The sequence below is a fragment of the Apium graveolens genome, chromosome 10 (assembly GCF_009905375.1).
Source record: "Apium graveolens cultivar Ventura chromosome 10, ASM990537v1, whole genome shotgun sequence".
Classification (NCBI taxonomy): Eukaryota; Viridiplantae; Streptophyta; class Magnoliopsida; order Apiales; family Apiaceae; genus Apium; species Apium graveolens.
The window spans coordinates 63,540,100-63,557,516 of record NC_133656.1 but is presented as its reverse complement, the minus strand read 5'-3'; the positions used below and the strand labels follow the sequence as shown (position 1 = coordinate 63,557,516).

General features: G+C 34.6%; 1 protein-coding gene across 2 annotated transcripts; it reads left to right on the top strand.

Moving 5' to 3' along the window:
* Positions 1-244: 244 nt before the first annotated feature.
* Positions 245-3,432, top strand: LOC141691699 (zinc finger CCCH domain-containing protein 48-like). Of its 2 annotated transcripts, XM_074496459.1 has the most exons (8): positions 245-401; positions 1,015-1,489; positions 1,570-1,665; positions 1,772-1,861; positions 1,980-2,084; positions 2,194-2,328; positions 2,702-2,881; positions 3,006-3,432. In XM_074496459.1, exons 2-8 carry the CDS (start codon positions 1,019-1,021, stop codon positions 3,249-3,251), a joined length of 1,323 nt encoding a protein of 440 aa, XP_074352560.1. In that variant the 5' UTR covers positions 245-401; positions 1,015-1,018; the 3' UTR covers positions 3,252-3,432. The 2 variants fall into 2 exon arrangements, with proteins under 2 accessions (XP_074352560.1, XP_074352559.1); XM_074496458.1 differs by having other exon boundaries at positions 254-1,489.
* Positions 3,433-17,417: the final 13,985 nt, after the last annotated feature.

The following is a 17,417-nucleotide window of genomic DNA, read 5'->3' as shown; positions in this document are numbered from 1 at the left end:
TTCGTCTGTACACCCCTAATATATATAAAAACGGTCTTTCTAGGGCACACATTAGTCAGTAACTCCAATAAAAATAGGTTCTTTTTATTGGTGAAATTGATGTGAATGCAGGTGATCATTAATATTTATTATTAACCACCAATTTGAACAGTTTATTTATACGAGAGTTATTGTGTGCCAATAGAAAATCCGATATTAAAATCGCGTGGTTTTCCGAATTTCAGTCAGATTTTCTGTGCTTGCTCCCTACGCAATATCACACGTATATATACGGCTTTAAAAACATACATGTTTTTCTACTGTCCCAAATTTTAATCGAACCCACCCTACCACAAACAATTATAACAAAATCTAAGTCATTGCCAAGATTTTCTACAGAGATTTGCTCGATTGATCATCAGGTACATCAACTTCAGATCTCCAATTTTAGATTGTTAGGGTTTCTTTTTTATTGGTTAGTTTGTATATTTTCGAATTAGGGCTTTTGATTTCTGTGATTCTACCACAAATTGAAGATATGGGTTTTGTTTTCTCCGATTTGGGTTTCTCATTGGTGCAATTTCATGGAGCATTGCGGTCCAATTCCATCGGAAACTAAGATTTTGATTTATTAGGGTTTTTTAGATTTTGTTTTCATATTAGCGGTTAGGTTTGCAATTTTGTGATAGGCCAGCTTGATTTGTGATGATGATTGCTGGGTTGCCGTTATAATTAGAAATTTACGATTTTTGGTTTTTTAGATTTTAGAATGTAGGGTTTGATATTGGTGTAATTATTGATGCGGGGCAGCTTAATTCGTGAAGATGATTGCTGTGTTTCTGGTGTACTTAGAAAGTTAGGATTTTGATTTTTTTAGGTTTTGGATTTAGGGTTTCTGTTCGGGTTTAATTTGTTTTATTGTGAAGATCTTCGCTCCGATGAGGAAGATGGTGGAATCAGAGTTTAGATTAGGGTTTAGTATTGGTTTATTACAGTGGTGGTGCAGATTGTCTAACTGGGTATTATTGTGTTTAGTATTATGGATATCAAAGCAGCTAGGAGAGTACCGGGAAAATCATTGGATTTTAATCGCGTGAAAGTTGGAGGGAGTTCAGCTAAGAATGGTGTTTGTAGATTTTGGATGGCGGGATGTTGTAAACGAAGTGATTGTAGATTTTTACATCCGGAGCTACAAGCCCCGGGGGGTAATAAATCATGGAAGAACCCGAATTACCATGCGCCTACGACGAATCAGATTAATGGAGTTCCGAGGAGACAGGGTTCTGAGCTTGAGGTTAAGAGTGCTAAAAAGTCTTCTACTGTTACGCAAAGTGCTCAGACAAGTGAAACGAAAGTTGTGATGAAGAGACAGAATAAGGAGCCGAAGAAGCAGCTATGCGATTACTGGGTCACGGGGAACTGCGTCTATGGTGATCGATGCAAGAACTTGCATTCATGGTACTATGGAGATGGGTTTACGATGTTGGCTAAGTTAGAAGGGCATACTAAGGTATAAATTGAATTATTATTCTTTGTTGTTGCTGTCTTGTATTAGGTTGATTTGCTTATTTATTTGTGGCATTTTGATAGGCTGTTACAGGGGTTGCTCTTCCTTCTGGTTCTGACATGTTATATTCGGTCAGCAAGGACAAATCTATGCGGGCTTGGAATTGCCATACTGGTCAGGTGTGTGTTTTTATAATGTAAATTTGAAAAAATCTGTAAGCTTGGTATATTTAATGGTGTAGATGCATGATTTATAAACAAGGATTTATCTGTATGCGGAATGCAGTGCGGTGAAGTTGTCAACTTTGGTGATGAATGTGGAAGTTTGATGTGTGAAGGTCCATGTATCTTTGTTGGATTGCCAAATGCTATAAAGGTAACTTTTGTTTCATGCTTTAAAATATACTTTAAAAGATGCACATACTAGCTCTATTTATACCTTGTATATAGGTAATCTTGTTACCATTACATCTAATTAATTGGTTATCTTGCAGGCATGGAATCTTGAGTGTCAGGCTGAAGTCATTCTTAATGGACCAGTGGTTGGTCAAATTTATGCAATGGAGGTGGGAAACAATATGTTATTTGCTGGTACACAGGTATATTTACTCTCTCAACATTGAGTTGTTTATTAAGAGTTTTACTTGATTGTATTGTAGTATTGGAAGATGTTGGTGATTCTGATATACCCTGTATTTATGGTTACAGGATGGAAACATATCGGTGTGGAGAAGGTGTTCCTCTGAAGTGGCAGAAACACTTAAGGGTCACACTGGTGCTGTGGTGTCACTTGTTGTTGGAGCCAACCGACTCTATTCTGGGTCCATGGATAAAACAATAAAGGTAAACTATATATTTCTTGGTATCTTATTACATGTTTTTTCATAGTAGCATCCCTATACATATACTTGTGCCATCAGTTAGATTGTTGCATTGATTTAAGTATAACGTTTGGTCTCTGTTTTATTTTTGTCATCCTTACATATGTTTTTTTATACTTCGATCAAGTGTTGAGATTGAGAGCGTTTATGTTGCTTTGGGATTGTTATTAGAAACATGATGAAATTATCTTATGTAACTTGACACAGTATTATAACCTGTTTGTGGTTGTGAACCAACAGTGAATTCTTGATGCTGCTTTTCAGTAGCCTGTTTGTTGATGTTCAAATTTATATTATGGGAAATGCTCTAAAAATAATTGCTATAAATTTATTAGGTGTGGGATCTGGAGACTTTGAAGTGTTTACAGACGTTACATGGGCATTCCGAAGTTGTAATGACATTACTTTGCTGGGATAGCTTTCTTTTATCTGGCTCCTTGGACGGCCGAATCAAAGTTTGGGCTGCCACTGAAAGTGGAAAGTTAGAAGTTGTCCACGAGTGTGATGACGGACACGTGAGTGACTTTGCTTATTAAATTCTTTCTATGATTTGTGGCTTGCTTCCACAGTGTTTATCAATTATTATTTATCTATTGAATTAAATGGACTAAGAGAAGTATTATATTTGTGACTATTCAGGGCATTATTGGATTTTGTGGGATAAGTGACGCAGAAGCCAAGCCAATTTTGCTGTGTTCTTGCAATGACAACTCTGTGCGTCTGTATGAGTTGCCATCATTTACTGAAAGGGGAAGGATATACACCAAGGCGGAAGTAAGAACGCTACAGATAGGCACTGGAGGTCTCTTTTTCACCGGGGATGCCATGGGACAGCTAACTGTATGGAAACTGAATAAAAAATCAAGTGCAGATGCATCTTTGTAATGAAAAATCAAGTGCAGATGCATCTTTGTAATAACTCATGTATTAATAAAGAGCTACCTTCTAGATTGTAGAAGGTGCTCTGCCTTTGAATATTGTATATGCTTTTGAACCCTTCATTGAGCATAATGAAAGAAATTTTATTTATGAAAAATACTCTGAAAAGTTTATTTCATTTACAAAATTGTTTGTCAGCAGTTTTGCTTTAATATTAACAGTTGTGGGTTGGTAGTCGGTTGCTGTTGTTTGTACTTCACAAGTTGTGTTTAGTGATGCAAGTGAAGATTAAGTAGAATTAAACAAGAGAGTTGTTCTGTTGAACAAATCAACAGAGTCTAAGAAATTGGTAACTAGAAATATTTTAGTTCGAACTGAGATACTATAATTATAATATAATCTGGAGTGACATATTTCACAAAATGTTAATATAACGTCTAGGTGTTAAACTTAAAAAATTGGATGTAATCGTCTAGGCCTTTAGAAAGATTTTATAGCAATCAATCGGATATTAAAAAATCGAATCAATTCAATGTCTTGTAAAAATTATTTTTTTATTGGCCGAATTAGGCAAAACCAAATTGTATATATGTGTTCTATTATCTAAAACGCTTACTTAGAGCGGGATCTGCGAATAATAAAATGTACGTCCCTGCTCTGAGAGTACATCTAGGCAAAATTACCGATCTATAATATTACAAACAAATGTCATAACATGTGAAATTAATATTTGGCTTTCATAATAATAATTACTCTAAAATTGAAAAACCAAGAAATTTCGCCAAGCCCAAATTTCCAAAGAAACAATCAAAGTACTTTTGTTTTCCTTTTTTTGCCTTGAAAGCATGGGAAAATGTGGAGTCAAAAGGTAATATAAAGAAGAAACGTTCAAAAACTAATCAAACTACTAGTAAAGTCGTAATTGGCAGTTGAGAGTTTTATTTAGTCTACACAAAAAGAAGGTTTGTCACGTAAAAATATGGTGGCCCATTAAAAACATAAAAACCTCCCCCCTCAACCAAACCACGTCACCTCCCTTGTATATATTCCCCCTCCGCCTCTCTCTGTTTCTCATCTATATTTCCTCCAAAACCAACATATTATTTCATACACATACAGGTTCCTTCTAGCCTCTCGCAATCCTGGTTCATACGTATAAATCGGTTTGTACATGGCTTCGAAAGGTGGTGCATCATGGTTTGTTACAGTGCTAGTGATGATGATGATGGTGCAGTTGGGGAGTTCAAATCAGCTGATGAGTGGAAGATGTGAGGAGATTTATGTAGTAGGAGAAGGTGAAACTTTGCATAGCATCAGTGACAAGTGCCAAGATCCTTTTATTGTCGAACATAATCCTCAGATTGTTCAAGATTCTGATGTTTATCCTGGCCTTGTCATCAGGATCACCCCTCCCATTTCCAGAAAGTTCTTGTTCTAAATTTATTTCATTCTTTGTTTGGACTATAATATGCATCTCTGTATACAACAGAAGAGTACTAGTCTTGGCCTTTTTATTTGCTTGTTTTCTTCATGTTAACTGCCCTACATATTCTTCTTGTAGGCATGTATATAATACACAGGAACCTTATTTCTGGTTGCTTGATTACAAAGGCTAGTCGATATAGGAAGGTTGGATGTTAGACATTTTTTGAACATGAGCTAGTCGATAATATCAACACTTCTCCTAGAAACTAAAATTGTTATCTTAATGATTCAATTTCATACTATCATATTAACTTGTTAAAGTTTCAAAAAGTTTATAGTTTGAAGATCTCACTTGAGTATCCAAATTGCAAGTGTGTTAAAAACTTCAAATATTGGCATTCAACTTCCAAATTAATTTGCATAGATATTTAAACGTAAAAATACATGTACATGTTATTTCGCAAAATGAATAAATGAAGATGAAATCTTCATCTTTTTGAACATGTCGAGCTACTTTGAAATTATATACACACATATTAGTTAATAAAATTTTAATTATAGATATGACATAATGTATACATAAATCCGTGAACAAAAAAATTTGGATATTTTAATCCTTCAAAGCATTTTCTTAAATTTTTTATCAAAATTATCTTCAAAAGTTATATTATTCGCAATTATATACTTTAAGGGCCACATTATTCGCAAACCATTTTCTTGCCACTTTTATTTTTAAATTATATAAAATATTTTTTTTAAAAAATTGTATTGCATATTAAAAAGTGATAACATTCACAAAATATTATTATTATATTTATTTTACCTTTTATGAATCTTATTAGAAATATAAATTACTATTTATAATAAAAAAATTCAAAATTGTAATATGATAAATTATTTAAATTAGTTTCATTGAATAAACTATTTAATATGATAACCAGTATTATAATAAACTATTTAATTAAAAAATTAATACAAGTATTTAATAATTACTAAATGGTAAGTGTACAAAACATGTAGTTAGAGGGTACAAGTATACAACCGTAAGTGTAATATTAAAAAATATTTTAGTAAAAGAATTAAAATGTAAAAAACTTATGGCTAATGGGCGAAAATATACAATTTTTTTGTTTAAGAGTTCATGTATATAAGGAGATTATAATTAAGCCTATTATATGTTTGTGGTAAGTTTGTATAGGTTGTTTGGTGTCAATTTTTGATACGAATAATATATCAAAATTTTCAGTAGTATAGATTTGAATTTTTTTATTTTGTTAATAAAATCTTATAATTAGATTTTGATGGTAGTCTTTTAAAAAAATATAGGTATTCTCTTACCAATCAAACTCCTAATTAAGCCCCTGTTAAATAAAAAACTTGGTAATCAGGCCAATTCTGAATTTTTTTTGAGGATGACATCGACTAAATTTTGGAAATATACCTGAAGAAATCACACATTCGTTGCTCTAGGTATATATTTATTGCATATACCTTAAGATGACCGGGAATACGCCATATATAGACTTTTGTTTAAACGAGCAGATAGATACCCCATACAGCAAATGTGAATGAGTACTGGTGGTTGTTGTAAAACGTCACATATCTAAAAGGTCAATCACAAACTTAAATGCATTATTATGACGACATATTGTAGAAATTTAAGATGATTCACTTAAACACACAATATATAATGTGTCTTATCTCTACCAAAAATTGGGTTATATGAATAGATTGGTTGAAGATGTTACATCTTTGGTAGGTGGCACAATGAGCCCGCTTTTATTTTAGTGCAAATGATGGAGTTTATGATTAATGGCACTATTTGTTTGGTTAGTTTGATAGTAGGTCAATAACGGTTAAATTTAGATAACATTTAGATATCATTTAACTAAATCAAACCAAACTTATCTACGGAGCCCATCTTTAGATTGATTAGCATTTACTTTTCAGGTTAACTCGTCTGGTATTTCGTCCCCTCCTACATTCCTTATTATGTCTAGTGTAATTCCCGTCCTAAAACTGGGATCGAATTCTTCAAACTGCCTTAAAGAAATCAAGATTTTGATCCCTATTATTAATCATTTTTTTTAAAAAGTGATTATAATTTATTGAATGTATTAAAATAAATTTGAATATACGTTATCAGATAGTTTGGTGTTAAGTTCGAATATACGCTGTCAGACATCTTACTGTTACTTTCGAATATATGTTGTCAGCTAGATAGTCGACATGCAATGCAAAAAATAAATTACACCAAGTAAAGTACACACAAGAATTTTAGCCAAGTTCTAAATCTATGCCTAAGTCTATATCCTATTCCTATACCAAAACTGGTAAGATACTATATTATTGGTCACTTTAAATCACGATTACAAGATCCAATAATATATCTCCCTTTCTCCAATAATATATCTCCCTTTCTCCCCATCACTAATAGCAGCCTACTGAAAACACCTGTTCTCTTGAATCAAATACTCTCTAAACCCTATACTAACACTACAAGAAAAAAGTCCATAGACATCGCTTTTTGGCCGATGTCTATGCTGTTTCCCAACCGATGTTCATGTCGTTGATGTCGGTGATGTATATTCTAGACATCGGTGAATACCCGATGTCTATACTCGATTAGACATCGATTTTAGTTAAAAAACAGATGTCTATGTGTTGATTATTTACATAAAATGCTATAAGAAAATTATTTAATAACTAAATTACACCTAATTAAACATGTTAAACATATCATGAGCTATATTTTTTGTCACAAAAACATCGATTTTAGTGAAAAACACTGATGTCTATGTGATGATTTTTTATAAAAAATGCTATAACAAAATTATTTAATAACTAAATTATACCTATTAAAACATATTAAACATATATTGAGCTATGTTTTTTGTCACAAAAACATCGATAATTTTGACAGAGGTGATGTAAAATGACATATTAAACATCTGTTTCTTTAATGAAAGGTGACGTCTAATTTAGCATATAAACATTAGAGTTTTCTAGAATGAAGTGATGTCTATGTATCATTTAGACTTGAACATGTTAGTCTTTGACATCAGTTGTTTGTCTGAAACTGATGTACATTGTGTTTTTTGACATCAGTTTTGTTTGGTTAAAAGTGATGTTTATAATGTTACTTGGCATCAGTTTTATCTTAAACAAAGTGATTTCTATGTTTCATTTAGACTTGAACCTGGATTTCTTTGACATCATTTTTTTACCTTAAAGTGATGTACATTATCTTTTTTGACATCAGCTTTTCTAAATTAAAAGTGATGTGTAAGAAGTTTATAGACCAAAGTGTGTAAAGTTTTACATCACTAATTTTCTAAAAAAGCGATGTACTCGTTACTAATAGACATTTGTTATAAATAAAACCGATGTCCTTTACTATATAACCAAAACTAAAATATTGGAATAACAAGCATCCACACAAATCCAACCAGTCAATCATTCATACATTTAACCATTCAATCATCCAAAAACCACCAACACCAACCCCATCGTCTACATCAATCATCCAAAAATCACCAACACCAACCCCATCATCTGCATCAATCATTCAAAAACTACAGAATCTACATTACCAAATGTACAACCCCCGGCATTTGCAAACCTATACACCAACCCCAGCATTCATACACTTGCATTATTACTACATCGAACAGTCTAAATTACCAAATGTACGACTACGCAAAAGAAAAGACCTTGAGTACAAAAATTGATCAGATATGCTCTTGGATGAACTGTAGGGCCTCAATGTGAACTTCATCTAGCTGTTCAATGCTGTAACACGATCGAGTCTTGGCCAACCACTACAAATTCCAAACAAACAAAATTCAGTACATGAATGAAAAGTAACCATATGGAAAAGTAACCATATCTTAGTATATAACAAACTAGAAGCGTCAAAGTAATACCTTTTTAGCAAAATTCAACTTGTCATCATCGATAATTTCTTTCATGTATCACATTATTACATACGCACATTCAATCCCACCGGGTTGTTTGGGAGATTCCTATTTCATTAATTAAAAGATAAATCAGGCATGTCAAATAAATCATATATATTAAACACAAATATTAGGTACTCGATCTATTGTACTTACACTAAGAAACTTTACCTTGGCCATCTTGTTGCCCCTACCGGTTTCAGAGTTGTAACTTTTCAAAGCCCTGCATAAAAAATATAAAATCTCATACAATGTACAGAAATGAACATGCAATTATACCAAACTGTCACGTTAATAAAAATTTACCTTGATAACGCCTTTTCTAGTTCTGGAAATTGTGTCGTGTGAGGTAGTGGATTCAGAATATATGTTTCCCCTTCCCAGATAACGACCAAAATCCAATGCATACTATTTTCACAAAAAAAACAAAGACAGATAGGACACATCACATAGAAGTTTGTACTGTACTATCCATGTTTTTAATTTTCAGTATTATAATAAGTACTTACTTCTGATTATGCGAAAGAAAGAATAGGCGATCCGGGTTACCCTCTCTCAACCGGTTTAAAATGTATGCTTCAAAATCAGCATTCACGTGATATGTGGATCCGGGATCAATAAAAGCAAATGTCTCCGCCAGTTTTGGTATTTCACTAATCTCAGAATGCAAGTGCCTATCGAAAGAGTGCTGATATTAAAATGCAAGTTCTGGAAAATTATAAACATTAAAAAGAAAAAAAGGTAACTTACGTCATGTAACTTGCAACTACTTCTTGGCCTAGTATTTCAAACTCCAATAAAGACACAACATTCTCATGCAACAAATAAATTGTTTTTTCATGTCCAAACACATCCGGCTCACATCGAACCTGGATACTGACCCCGGTAGTTTTCATCCAAGTTGTTGCATGTTTATACAACAGGTTAAAGCCCTTTGGCACTTTCGCACCTGGATTTGCTTGAAAGAATTGTGCCTTCAAATCCCGCAACCCGTCATTCTTTTTTATTTTTTTTAGCACTTGTTCAGAGCCTTTCTTTTTTCTGCACCTGATGATAATATAAAACCAAAATAAAATGTACATAGCACTTAATTTTTAATATCTTGAAATGAATAATTTAATTTCAAAATTCAGACAATATTATACATATATATATTATTCATCATACAACAACATTTGTGTAGCAAATTAATTCCTCAGGCCATGCCAAAAAAGATCCTAGAGCATCGCGGACAGTCATCATATCATCACTACGCGTCTCAGCTGGAAGCAAGGTATCTGGTTTTATGAGGCCATCAACGGAGACACATTGATGTCCATTTGGTATATCAACTCCATGTACCAAATCAGTTAAATTATCCTCGCGAGGATATACCATACAAAATGTAACCTTATTCTCTAGTCTCTCGACAGATAGCTCACAAGATCGTTGGGCCTATAATATTTAAATAAAAAAAATTAAAAAATTAAGGTAACAATGATTTACCTTAGTAACATAAATCACAAGGTTGCTCACAAAATTAAAAATAACTTACATGACTTCCAGGAGGTGAAGGCCTAGCTGAGCCATCTATAAAAACACAGTCATCATCTTCATATACCAACACAACTCCTCTCGCAGATGGTGGATTTGACTTCATTTCTTTATCCTTTTTCGGATCGCAACTTGCCTTTTTAGACGGTATTGGAGAGTGAAAAGTACCTCCACTTTCGATCACTGACTTCAAGCGATCAATCTCTGCCTCAAGAGCTTGCGTCTTTTTTTCAAGCAGTTCATCCCTTTGTCGATCACAGGCCATCAACTCTGCCTTTGTGATTTGAAGCTTTGGCTCTCTCGGAAAATTAAAGTATTGCTTAGGAGTGATGTACCCTCCAACAGCCTGAACCCTCCCATAATGCTCACGACTCTCCAAAACCGTTGTCAGAACATCTTCAGCACCAGAAATTTGAATCTCACCCTTCTTTATTTTCCCAACAATGCGTTCTGTTAAAAAGAAAATAAATTAACCAAAATGGAGTTAACTAGTTTTCAGTAAAAGATAAATTATAATTATTTCGCATAATTGTAATCAGTGGCCATGTAATGCGTCCTAAATTGTAAAAAGTATGATTAAAGACCAATTAACTATACCTATTTAAATTACACAAGCTTGCTAAATCAAACATGAAAAAAATAATACAAAACATTGACAGGGGTTCTATTTATACTGATTCGCCTACTTTACTGATTTATGTCGTCCTAATTTTTACTGATTCACCTACTTTATTGTAATTAATGCGATATAATTTATGCGATATAATATAACAGTAAAATGATATAATTACCATTACTGCACTAATTCAGGTATGGCCTTTTTTAATTGACAGTGGTTATTTAAATAATTTAACAAAAATTAAAACTTACAATTTTATCACATACAATAGCCAAATCTTCATCGACCTCTTCGACCTCTTGACCGTTTTTCCGCTTACGAGCCTTTTGCCAAAAAATCACTCTATCCGGTTCTTCTTCCAGATTCAACCTTCCTTTTTTTATCTGTTACAAATAAAATTAAATACAGTAAGACAAATAACTCCAGGGCTAAAAAATGTAGGACTCTAATTTATTATGGACTGACCTATTTTAAATTAAATACAATTATATAATTAAATGAACTTTTCTTACCTCATCTTCTTTTAAACCGATGCAACCCTTTTTTGACAACCGGTGATGATTTTTTCTCTTAGACACTCTTTCACTTTGTGTTTCATGAATATCCTAAAAACATATCACAAGATTGCAAAAATTACAACAGACGGTGCAAAAAAATCACCAAAATCACATATTACAAAATTAAAACATACCTTCCAGTTAGAATCAGTCCTCTATCTCACAAACCTTTTGCAGGTTGCCTTACTAACGTAACCATAGCCTCTTGGCGGCTTACTCAGCTTCTTCTTTTCTTCAATAAATGGAAGCACATACTTTCTCGTCAAATCAGTCTTAAACTGTCGCCATTTACAGCCTGCTGACTTTAGGACCATGTCCTCAATTTCTGGTTTAACTTTGAAGGTAGCCTGAAAAAAACACAAGTTCACAAAATCATAACAGGAAAAACTTATATTCAAGATCTACATTTGATAATAATTTTTTACAATTGATCTAGTACCTGAAGATCTAACCAAAGCTTTGATTTTAATTCAGGGCCTACATTTGGCCAGGTAGGAATGTCGATTGGAATCGTAGTCCTGGCCAACATACCAATGTAAGACTGCAAACGGGCTCTAGTTTCCCCATTAGGAATCCCCCATTCATTGGCAGTGACTTTAACTTTCTTCCCGCGAGCTTTCTTGACAATCACTTTGTACATTGCGCATACGCCTCGCTTACCCCCAGACTTCCTTGTAGCTGTATTAGTTGTAGTATTTTTCTATTCTGAGTTAGTCGGTTGGGATTCTGATGCATGCCCTTCATTATTTTCATCATTGTTCGGAACATCCTCCAGCCGCTTGGGGCTTCCACCGCTAAGATTCTGTGATGCAGTCTTTTATGATTGCTTTCGCATTTACTTTTTTGGTGTCATTCTTTCCACTTCCTCTAATATGAAAAATTAATTAATATTTAACATATTAGAACAACTACACAGTTCATGGTATAATGTCTAACAGATATGCAGAAAATTAAACAAAATTCTCATTTAATTGTCAAGAAAAATTACAGATAGACTCCTATAACTACATTGAAAAATTACAAGAAAACAGAGATCACAAGATACATTACAAATAACAAGAAAAATTACAAATAATAAGAAAAATTACAAATAAGGAGAATATATAGCTAGACTCCTATAACTTTTTGACCCATATACCCTCAACATTTTCTCTTTTATTGCAAACACTTGCATCATCAATATTAGTAGGGTCACATGTAGGGATATTAGAACAGAATGGGGGAGGGTTCCAGGAGGTGTCTTCAGGAGCATCTTCATTGTAAACATCATGATAGTCTCGAGTTGTCGCCGATAACACAACGGACCAATTAGCATCAACTGGATCCTCAATATAAAATACTTGGTTGACTTGGTCAACAGAGACATATTTTTCCTTTTTGTGACCTGGTCGATTGAAGTTGACAAGGGTGAAACCAAGATCATCGGACTTGACACCTTTGTCACTTGCTGCCTATGTACATAAAAATAGAGGGGCCTTGAATGCGTGATAGTCTAATTCCCATATTTCCCTGATCACCCCATAAAATTTTAAATCACTCTCCATAGGATTCATGTCCTTAGCACTAGAAACTTGGATTGTCCTCACAACTAATGACACACCACTATTCTGAACTACCCTTGCATTATCTCGATCCTTTGAGTGGTATCGGACCCCTTCAACAACATAACTTTCGTAAGTCAAAACTGAAAATGAAGTTTTCCCAGCCAACCATCTTATAGTTTCAGATACGGCTTCCGCATTCTCCCTCATTTCTGTACAGACCTACATGTAAATTATTGATGCATATAAGTGGCTATAAATTTAAAAACATGACTTATAAAAATAAAAGAGAAGGAAAAAGAATGTAAACCAACCGACAAATTATCGATTGTGCTCTCCCAATAGCCACTGTACACTCTTCTTTTTCCCTTGATAAATCTCTTCCAAATATTTTTTATGCAACCTGAAATTACTTACATCAAGTTCGACTAAACTACACCAAATACAACTTTAACACTTATATGTATACTTATTTATGTTTTACTTACATAACATATGGTTCCACCTCCGAATTATTACGAAGAACTGAAAGATGAGCCTCATCTCGTTCTTTTTCTGCAACTGACTTCATAGTCACACCACCGATTGGACCAGAAATTTTTTCTTCATCTTTATGAAGACCAGCAGTTCTACTACTCCCGCTATAGAACTCACTACAAAATTGTATTGACTCTTCTTTGAGGTAACCTTCAGCTATAGAACCTTCTGGATAGAATCGGTTTCTTACATAACTCTTCAATATTTTATTGAAGCGTTCAAATGGAAACATCCATCTATAAAAAACCGGTCCACATAATCGCAGTTCCCTTACTAGGTGGACCATAAGATGTATCATAACATCAAAAAATGACGGAGGGAATATCTTCTCTAACTCACACAGGGTCAATATCACATCTGCTTGTAATTTATTCAACTTCGACACATCTACAACTTTGTTGCACAGAGAGTTGAAGAAAAAACACAATCTTATGATACTAACCCTAACATTTTTCGGAAGCACTGAACAAATGCAAACATATAGTAGTTGTTGGAGAAGGATATGGCAGTCATAGGACTTTAAACCATACAACTTCATATCAATCATCGATACACAGTTTCTTATATTTGAAGCATGTCCGTATGGAAGTTTCATGCCGTACAATGATGCCAACATTGTTTGTTTTTCTTTCCGGGAGAGAGTATAAGGGGCTGGAGGTAGGTATGTTCTTTTCTCACCTACTTCTGGAGCTAAATCAGGCCGTATTCCCACGTCAACCAAATCAAGACGCGAGGCATGGCTGTCTTTACTCTTGAATTTCATGTGCAGAAGTGTCCCAATTATATTATCACACATGTTCTTTTCGACATGCATGACATTTAAATAATGCCGAACATGGTGAAACTTCCAATACTTTAACTCAAAAAAATCTGACTGTTTTTCCATAAAGACTCCACCTTTTTTGGCTTCCCCCTTCCCAAAACTGAACCTAAGTTACTGTTGTTGCCCCAACACTTTCTCTCCGCTAAGTGGTTCAGGTGCACAACCAAATTCTTGTTCTACATTAAAAGCTGTCCTTTGCCTCTCATACAGATGATAAAGATTTAAATACCGACGATGTCCTTTGTAGCTCATTTTTCTACTACGACTCAGATATTTAGCCACGGTCTAATCACCGCATACTGGACAGACCCTATAACCCTTATTAACGCACCCCGACAAATTTCCATATCCCAGGAAAGCATTTATTGTCCACATCAAGATTGCCTTTAGAGTGAAAAATGATTTGGTATGGGCATCGTACACGTTTGGTTCACCTTCCTCCCATAATTTTTTTAAATCGTCGATCAGTGGCTGGAGATATACGTCAATATCATTACCAGGCTCTTGTGGGCCAGCAATTAATGTTGTTAACATCATAAACTTCCTCTTCATTCATAACCATGGAGGAAGATTATACATTACTAACATAACTGGCCAGCATCTGTACCGATTATTTAATCCATTGTTGTGTGGATTTATACCATCGGCCGCTAATCCTAAACGTATATTTCTTGCCTCGGTACCAAACTCAGGCCACCTACAATCTACATTTCTCCAAGAAGGAGAATCAGAGGGGTGACGCATCTTTCCATATTTGGATCGATTATTTGCATGCCAACTCATTAATTCAGTAGTAGACGAAGATTTAAACATTCTTTTAAATCTGGGGATTATCGGAAATTACCACATAACCTTAGCTGGCACATTTACCCTAACTTGACCATCTTTCCCAACTTTCCAACGAGAGAGATGACATTTGGGACACTCGGAAGAAGAATCAAGAACTGGACCCCTGTATAATATGCAGTCATTTGGACAAGCGTGGAATTTAATATACTCGAGGCCTAAATTAGTCAAGGTTTTCTTGGCTTCATACATATTAGACGGAAGCAGATTATCTTTAGGAAGAATTGATCCAATTGATTGAAGCAGATCAGTAAAAGCTTTATCGAAAACTCCAAACCTAGCCTTCCAATTATGTAATTTTAAGACCAACTCTAGTTTAGTACACTCACTTCCTGATAAGTGGATTTTATATCCACTTGGAACGCTTTATTACAAGCTTAAATTGGTGTTTTGAACTCAAGTTGTTGGTATTTTGATGTGTTTTTGTGTTAATGCATTTCAGGTATCAGTTATATGAAGAAAAGAGCTTTTAAAGGAAATATGATGAAAAGTAATCAGAATTGGAAGCCAAGGCCATTGTCAAGTTGTAGAGAATCTCAATAGCTTCGCGTGGGCAGTTGAATCGCCTAATTCTGACGAGTAGAACTCAAGTTATGGTCAAAACAAGATTCATCAGAATATTTTTTCCAGTCAGTAGCTGAGCACCCGCTCAGCAGAGCTGAGCGCCCGCTCAGGAGAGCTGAGCGGCCGCTCAGGGCGCGGCTGGTCGCTGATTTCGCTGAAAAAGCCTTTTTTGAGTAGAATTTGACGATTTTAAGGGTCCAGGTCCACTAGGGGCGTATATATACTTAAAAAAAAGGGTTTTCATCATCCGGGAAGATTGGGATACCAAGGAGAAGACCTAGAAGCACAGAACAACTCCGAAAAAGAAGATCTTGTTTTCAACTTGTGATTCTTTGAATTAGTTGTAACTTTGGATGCTCGTTTTCGTTCTTGTTGAACCTAGATCTCGTTTATTCGTACTTTGATTATTATTTAGTTTATTAAGACCTTGTTTATACCATGCTTTCATTGGAACCCATGGTGACGATGAGTTCGATTATGGACTAATTGTTGTCATGGGATTCTAGCGGATTTACTTATGGATTTCAATAATTAATTATTTCGATATCTTGGTGTATGGTGATTGATTGATATCCTAGTATGGTTGTGCTTATTTGTCTTATGTGAGTAGCTAACATATAAGATAGCGTGTTAATCTCTATTGAAGCGACAATGAATATAGAGGTTTAGAACTTGCCATGCTAGTATAGGTTCATGTACGTGTATGCATGATTCGTAGGTAACTCTAACCGTTTTACTTGCCCTATGTAATCAAGATAGATAACTTGTTCTTAAACCGTTATGTTGTCAAATTCTATAGACATATAGGGTCTCAATATAATTGGTGCCTATTCAGCTTCTATCTCTTTTGTGGATGTCTGGTAGAATGGTACTCGTGTAACGAAAGTTGGTGTTTATCAGTTTCGTGTTATCTGATTAGTGTCCTCACCATCACATGCTAAGGTTAAGAACAATAAGGCTATTGAATGAAGTATATAATGAAGTTAAAATCCCATGTTTGTCATATATAGTAATTCAACTTCAATTCTCTTATTTAATGTTATTTAGTATAATCTCTTAATTTAATAAAAACCCAATTTGTTATTTATCTTAGCATTGAGCGATAACCATACATTGTTGCATAGGTGCATAAATTGAACTTAACCTAAACCAGTCTCTGTGGGAACGAATCTGATTTATATCTTATACTACTTGCGAACGCGTATACTTGCGTGAATATTAACGCGTGTTTTCGCCCTAACAAGTTTTTGGCGCCGCTGCCTGGAACTCGGTGTTAATTTTTAGTTTATGTGCTTGTCATCAGTGGTCGTTAAAGTTCACTGACTCAGATTCTTTTACTTTCACAGTTTATTTGTTTGTGTTCCAGGTACTCATTACAATGGGAGATCCAGCAGCACGAACGAAAGCCTTGATGGACTTTTCTCAACCCAAGATCAATGACATTCAATCTAGCATTGTCCGACCAGCTATCACAGCTAATACCTTTGAGATCAAGCCTGGCATAATTCAATGGGTACAGACTTCAGTCCAGTTTGGGGGTTCTCCAACGGAAGATCCCAATACACACATTAGGGATTTCATTGAAATATGCGACACCTTCAAGTTCAACGGTGTTTCTGAAGATGCTGTGAAGCTGAGACTGTTCCCATTCTCTTTGAGGGACAAGGCTAAGAGCTGGTTACACTCTCTACCAGCTGGTTCGATTACTACTTGGGAAGATCTTGCTCAGAATTTTCTTACTAAATTCTTCCCTATGGCGAAGACAGCT

Excerpts from the sequence above, each read along its gene's own strand:
- LOC141691699 (XM_074496459.1), top strand. The coding sequence starts at position 1,019 with ATGGATATCAAAGCAGCTAGGAGAGTACCGGGAAAATCATTGGATTTT. Across the intron at positions 2,329-2,701 it reads CCATGGATAAAACAATAAAG|GTGTGGGATCTGGAGACTTT; the intron begins GTAAACTATATA and ends TAAATTTATTAG. Across the intron at positions 2,882-3,005 it reads ACGAGTGTGATGACGGACAC|GGCATTATTGGATTTTGTGG; the intron begins GTGAGTGACTTT and ends GTGACTATTCAG.